This window comes from Vulpes vulpes, chromosome 6, assembly GCF_048418805.1.
Source record: "Vulpes vulpes isolate BD-2025 chromosome 6, VulVul3, whole genome shotgun sequence".
Taxonomy (NCBI): Eukaryota; Metazoa; Chordata; class Mammalia; order Carnivora; family Canidae; genus Vulpes; species Vulpes vulpes.
The window spans coordinates 74,850,178-74,856,934 of record NC_132785.1 but is presented as its reverse complement, the minus strand read 5'-3'; the positions used below and the strand labels follow the sequence as shown (position 1 = coordinate 74,856,934).

Genomic DNA, 6,757 nt, shown 5'->3' with positions numbered 1-6,757 from the left:
GTTGATAACTTGAGTTTTTCTGCTTCTGGGTTGTAAGATCTTGAGTATGCTACTTAATTAACCTCTCTGAGCCTCAACAGCTTCATCTGTAAAATGGAAGTAATAAATAGTACTTAGTTTGTTGTGAGAATCGTGAGGTGATTCATTTAAAGCCCTCATTTAGCACAATGCTTCACAATCAATGCTGGAATGCTGGAATCACTCACTAAATGTAAACTATTGTGATAATGATGATAGCCATAGACTATTCTTTCAACTGATACTACCACCCCAAAATTCATGACTTTAATCACTAGGGCTTGAATAAAAAAATGCATCCCAAATTTGCCGTTACCACGTTAGCATCAACAATCCAGTCGTCTCTAACCATAGTTCTCAACCTTGGCAGTATATTAGAATTACCCGAGTAGATTTTTCAACTCCAAAAGCCTGGGTCCCTACCCCGGATATTGTTTAACTGGTCAATGGGCAGCTAAAGTTTAGAACCATTATCCTAACACTAGGCCAGTGATTTCAGACGTTAAGGAAAACATGTTCATTGCTTCTAAAGAAAAGTATACAGAAATTTCTATAAGTCAACTGCAATGAATTATTTAGGAAGACATTAAAAAGAGAACATAAGGAGTTGAGACTGATGTCAGATACAGATATTTAGGAAACAAGTTACAAAGTTGAAGATATTCCTTGTATATACTTCTAAGACATCTTTCTCAGAAGATCTTAGGGCAGCTATACTTAAGTACTTTTATTAACCGTTCCTTAGGTATAAAGGATATAAAGGGTTTATATTTGTTAGATGTGTTAACTGAAGCATGGAGACAGGACTCGTCAGCTCTTCAAATTTAGGATTCTCATTACCCCTATTCTTGAAGATAAATTCCTGGATAATTCTCAGAAATACATTATTATCTCTGATTATGAGTAATACAGCTTATCCCTTTATAATTTTAGCAGTTTGGGAAGGATTTGGAATGGTACTTTAGCTCACTTATAGATGCAGTGTGGGATGGGTATACAAGAAAACTAGATATTATCAAATCCAAGGGGAAAAGCACAGTGGTCTAGAGAAATTGGACAAAGAGTCAAGAGGCCTAGATTTCAGTTACTGAATTTAAGTTTCCTCAGCTTCAAAATGAGAGAATTAAGAGTTCCCAAAGGTTTCTTTCAGCTTTAAGTAATTAATTACTATGTCACCAAGCCACCTAAGTAAAGCCTTTCTTAATCAATCAATAGAAAAAAGGAAAAGTATTCTAGCTCAAGCTTGAAAATACATTTTTCATAGATTTGTTTTTACATACATAAAGCAGTGTACTTTCTCAAATATTAAACTAGTCTTGATGATATTAGACTAATATATGTCCTGCCTACCTAGGATATTTACATTTTACGTTTAAGTGGGGTGACTAAAGGAGAGTGAGGGATGCATCCTGAGACCTGTGAGGAAATGTTGGAATACAAGCTTTCTATTGCCTTTCAAATCAAGCCCCATGGATGACTTCATTTGGGACAGATCATTCGTCCTCCTATATTTACTTCTAATCTTTCTACTTCTCTTTTTGCATTATATTACTCATGATCATTAGTACTCACACAATTCTTGTTTTTGTTGTATTTACATCATCTCTTTCCTAGAAGATGATTGTACATTTTTTTAAAAAACCTTTTTGATTTGAGAAAGAGTGAGAGAGCACAAGCACGGGGAGGGACAGAAGGAGAAGGAGAGGCAAGGAACCCCAAGCCCACTCCACACTGAGCCCAAGCCCAATGAGGCGCACTTAATCTTACAACCCCAAGATCATGACCTGAGCTGAAACCACGAGTCAGATGTTTAACTGACTCAGGCACAGGCACCCCAGATTGTACAATTTTTAAGGCCAGGATACATTTATAGTGTATTTCATGAGCTAGTAGCGTCTTAGCACATAAGAAAAGCCTGATAAATGTTTAATTAAATTGTTAAAAAATTAAAATATTTTAATTTCATTTTTTATATGATACTTTAATTTTCATAGTTTACAATACTTTCAATTTTTTCACACATGGTCTTATTTCATGACAGTATCCTTAACTACTTCCTGAAATAGCGATGAGCTTTTCATTCTCAAAAGCCTAGAAGTAGTAATAAAGAGTTAATCGTGATAGCAAAATATGAAATAAACATCTTAGGTAACTTTCAGTAATAAATGTGTTGGATAACTTTAAAAGAAGTATGATTTAGGTCTGCCTGGGTGGCTTATTCAATTAAGTGCCAGCCTTTGCCTCAGGTAGTGTTCTGGGGTCCTGGGATCCAGTCCCTCATCCAACTTCCTGTTCCACAGGGAGCCTACTTCTCCTTTGGCCTCTCTCTCTGTCTCTCCTGAATAAATAAATAAAATCTTTAACGAAATAAACAAAAGTAGTATTATTTTGAGGTAACTTAGTCTATTAATTTGATCAAGTAGTATAAACACATCAAAACTAAACTAATATGTTAATTATAATTTACTAAATATATATTATTGTGAATTAACAATGAACAACTGTATAACATTATTAAATATCACAAATCATTAAAATAAATGCTATGTATGTAACTCAGAGAATTGAGTAATGATAGTATCGTAGTATTGGTATCAGCATATGGTGGTAGGGAAATAGTATTCTGATAATGTAGAATAAAATTTCAATTTTAAGTTAGTACTAAAAAGAATCCAATTGTCTAAAAATCTGTATTTAATAAAAATAAAATCACCATTTTTGACCATGATTTTAACAAAATTTTAACCTCATCAAATAGTGAGCTCTAAGGCCCTGAGTGATGATGTATCGAAGTGTTGAATAGTGATTCACACATATTGTACACCTGAAACTAGTATTACACTGTATGTTAACTGGAATTTAAATAAAAACTTAGTGAGCTCTAAGAAATACAAATATGATATATTCAGAGAAAATTTCCTGTTTTTAGCTTAACAGATAAGCTGGGATTTTGGATTGTGAGAGTGATGCTTCATTAGCACTTGTAAATTTATCCATCCTCCATGTTCCCCTTTTGAGATTATATTTGTAGGTTCTAAATTTTTCACCTGGAAAATTAAATACTTTCTAGGTAGGGAATTTTAAATTGTCACTCAAGTACAAGGCCACTTTAAATGACTGCATAATTTTTTTTGAAGAGTTTATCCAGACTAAAGAATATAGTTGGTACTGAGAACATTTCCAAGCCTCTGTGACTTCTATATTCAGACAGTAAAGTGCATCAATTTTATTAATGACTTCTAAAACACTCAAAACATATTGTCTTCCACAAAAATTCATTTTGCTAGCTGCCATAAAAGTACGTTGAAAGAAGTTAAAAAATTATAACTCTTGCAATTTGAACAGATTCCTCACATTTTGTTCCTATGTACCATTGTTCTTAATTTCAAGATAAAAAGATGATCCCACATTATAACTATAATCATTTCACAGTATTGGTAGTTGTGTTCTTTGTTGAATGACTGTTCTTCAAACTCACTGTCTTATAGATTCATTCTTACATGTTAATCCACAAATAAGCAAACGTCAAGGGCAGTAGCAAAAAAGACCATTTAACACAAAGCTGGCAAACATTTGGAATCACTTGTAGCTTGAAAAATTCCTTTAAATTCAAGTCACATTTATTATATGAATTAAAATTAGTTTCACAAATGGAAATTGTGGATATGGGAAAGTTGCTTTAGGGGAAATTTCACTAGTAAATCCACAACCTTTAAAATTCTGTGTGATTGAATCGAATGTTGATACTCTGCAAAATATTTTCATTGGCGTATCACAAATACTACTTTTTAAAGGTGCATTTAGTTTTTAGTTTCAAATATGTGGGAGTCCTCTAGGCATGATGACATTTTCTAAAAAACACTTTTTTGGTCTTTTCCTCTGCCAAGTCTTTGGCTGAGTTGCTCTCTTTAAATATTAACGAGAACTGCTGTCAAGAAAGGTATTTTCTTTTCAAGAAGGATGTTTACACAAGCAAAATATGTTTTGAGACATGAAAATTCTTTCTGAGGAAAATATCAAAACCCTCTCTATTTTTTATTCCTCACTTCTCTTCCCATCTTTAAAATAAAAGTTAAATCTTAACTGGACTCCTTCCCCCACCGTGAAACCAAGCGATGGTGCCAGACTTGAAGATGAAGGCTTCACTTTGTGAGCCATGTGTTTATGAAAGCCCCGCGCCTTCCCTAGATCTCTTGGCTGATAATCTCAAACATGGAGGATGCTTCTGATTCTACACAAGGGGTTGCTCCATTAATTAATAATGTAGCTCTCCCAGGCTCTCCGCCGTCTCTTCCTGTATCAGTGACAGGCTGTAAAAGTCATCGAGTAGCCAATAAAAAGGTAGAAGCGAGAAGTGAAAAGCTCCTCCCAACAGCTCTTCCTCCTTCTGAGCCGAAAGTAGATCAGAAACTTCCCAGGAGCTCCGAGAGGCGGGGAAGTGGCGGTGGGACGCGATCCCCCGCGCGGAGCCAGGCCGTGGCAGCGGGGGAAGCGGCGGCGGGCGGCGCGGCGGGGCCGGCGAGAAGCGACCCCCCGGCAGGACACAGGCTCCCCTCGCCGCCTTTGTAGTTGGAAAGGTGGAGAAGTGGCAGTCGGCGTGCTCGCAGGTGAGGGGCTCCGTGTGGTCGTCGGGAGCCGGCCGGCGCCGACGGGGAAGTGTAGGCGAGCGGGGGAACAAAGCGGAGCGGCGCCGGGGTCCGCCCGCAGCGAGCTCCTCGCGGCGTCGGGCCGGCCGGCTGCGCGCCAAGCACGTTGCGAGCCCGAGGCGGCGGCGGCGGCGGCGGCGGCGGGCTGGGAGCCGGCGCTGGGGGAGGGGGCCGCCGCCGTTCCCGCACCGCCCGCCCGCCCGCGGCGGGGCGTGCGGCCCCATTGTGAGCCGGCCGCCGGGCGTGCGGAGGTGGGGCGCGCTGGGAGGGCAGAGGCGGCGGCTCTGCTCGCTCAATACCCCAGTAGCGGCAGGAGCGACCTCGGCTCCGGTGGCAGCCGCGGCGCGTCAGTCACACAAAAGGCAGTCGAGCTTCCCCCGGCGCGCGGACTGGCCCCCGCCGCGGCCGAGCGCTCCCCACCTTACCGGCTTTCCTTTCCCTCCAATTCTGATAGGGAAGCGGGGCCGACGCGGGCGGCCGAGGGTCCGGGTGAGCCCGCGGGCGGACGGGAGATGCCGCTGCTACACCGAAAGCCGTTTGTGAGACAGAAGCCGCCCGCGGACCTGCGGCCGGACGAGGAAGTTTTCTACTGTAAAGTCACCAACGAGATCTTCCGCCACTACGAGTAAGGGCCGGGCCGCGCGGGGGGTGCGAGGGAGTGTGGGGACTCCCTCCCCAGCGTCCTTTTGTCTCTCGTCTTTTCCTCGCCTTGGGCTTCTGGCGGGGCGACTCGCAAGTGACGGCTGGCCGCGGGCCCGCGTTTCCCGGTCCCCCGAGCCCGACCCGGGAACTGCGCGGGGTCCCCGGGCGGCGCGGCCGGCTGTGGCGCGCGTGGGGGGAGCGGGCCGGGGCCGCGGAAGCTGGGGTCCTCGGCCGGCCGTGGGGACCGCTTCCAGCAGCCGCTGCCGCCCGGGAGCCGAGCAGCGGAAACTCCCCGCCTCGCCCCTCCCCGCCTCGGCCACACGCGCACTCCGGGGCCAGTTCCGGGATCCCCGCCCGGCGGCCGAGGGGATCCCCGCTCGGGTCAGCGGCTCGGGGCCGCCGTCCCCCGGCCCGGAGAGGGAATCCCCACCCCCGGGGGCAGGAAACGGCCGGGCCGGGCTTGCTTCCTCGGTGGAGAGTGGAGCCTGACGTTGGGGAGTGGAGCCTTAGCGCGGGGAGGGGAGGGAGGAGGGGAGGGGGCCGAGTTGAGACTTGGGGAAGGAGCCCCCACCCCCACCCCCACCCCCACCCCCCGGCGGGCCGGGGGGCAGCGGGGTCCGGGACCCGCGAGCCATCCCCGGCGGCCTCTCGTCCGGTGCGGCTAGGCCTCGGAGTGTGCGACGCAAGCCTAGTGCTCTGTCACCACCTCTTCTTGGTGACTAACTCCCGGCCCCGAGAACTCAGCGTCTCCGCCTCCGGGAGACCTTGGTGAGGAAGAAGTCGGGTTCGGGCGGGGGGGGGGGGGGGCGGCGGAAGGGAGGGGGGAAAAGCCGGGCACTGGGCGCACTTAGTTATCACTTTGGCGTAGCCCCAAGGGCGGCGGTGGGCGTAGGGGGAGGGGGTGAAGACAAGTTCAACTCCAGCCTCAGCCAGTCTCCTCGTTTTATCCCCCTGCGCATGTGGGCTGCCTGACATGTGCCACTCGCTATTGTTTTGATAAGAATCCGGAGCTGCTGCGTGTGTAGTTTTCACTCCTAAATTTTCAGTACCTCGCCTGGCTTATCCCAAGAGATCCACTTGTCCTGTGACACCGAACACTGGGGTGCTTTAGAGATGTGTGTTTAAACAGGATCTCCAAGTGAGAACCTAAATTGGTCGATCAATGAAACAGCCTGATCCTCCCTTTTTCTCGTGCGTTATCCTCTCCGCTCAGAAGGGGGGTCCCTTTGTGGCTTAGAAACCAAATGTTATAGCAACCAAATAACTTGTGTGTGGGAGGCACCTTTTTCTGAGTGGGGGCTTACTCGAGGGAGGGCTTTCAGCAAAGTCCGCACCTGTCTGAGAAACGAGCAGCGAAGTTAGAAAAATCAGTTCCTTTGAGCTTTAAAAGTAAGGCTTCTTTTTCTTCAGCTCCACAGAAAGAGTTACACATAAACATGTTATATCGGGAG

The 6,757-nt window shown here is 45.9% G+C and overlaps 1 protein-coding gene across 4 annotated transcripts in view; it reads left to right on the top strand.

Annotated features, from left to right (window-relative positions):
- Positions 1 to 4,490: 4,490 nt before the first annotated feature.
- BAZ1A (bromodomain adjacent to zinc finger domain 1A) overlaps positions 4,491 to 6,757 on the top strand; it is an 89,603-nt gene continuing 87,336 nt past the window's right edge. For 2 of the 4 annotated variants that reach the window (XM_026019034.2, XM_026019032.2), the window contains exons 1-2: positions 4,491 to 4,625; positions 5,119 to 5,289. In XM_026019034.2, coding sequence (XP_025874819.1) covers positions 5,177 to 5,289 — 113 coding nt within the window. In that variant the 5' untranslated portion in view covers positions 4,491 to 4,625; positions 5,119 to 5,176. Of the gene's footprint in view, positions 4,626 to 4,878; positions 5,290 to 6,757 lie in introns of those variants that run through there. The other 2 variants (XM_026019033.2, XM_072761413.1) reach the window with 2 other exon arrangements.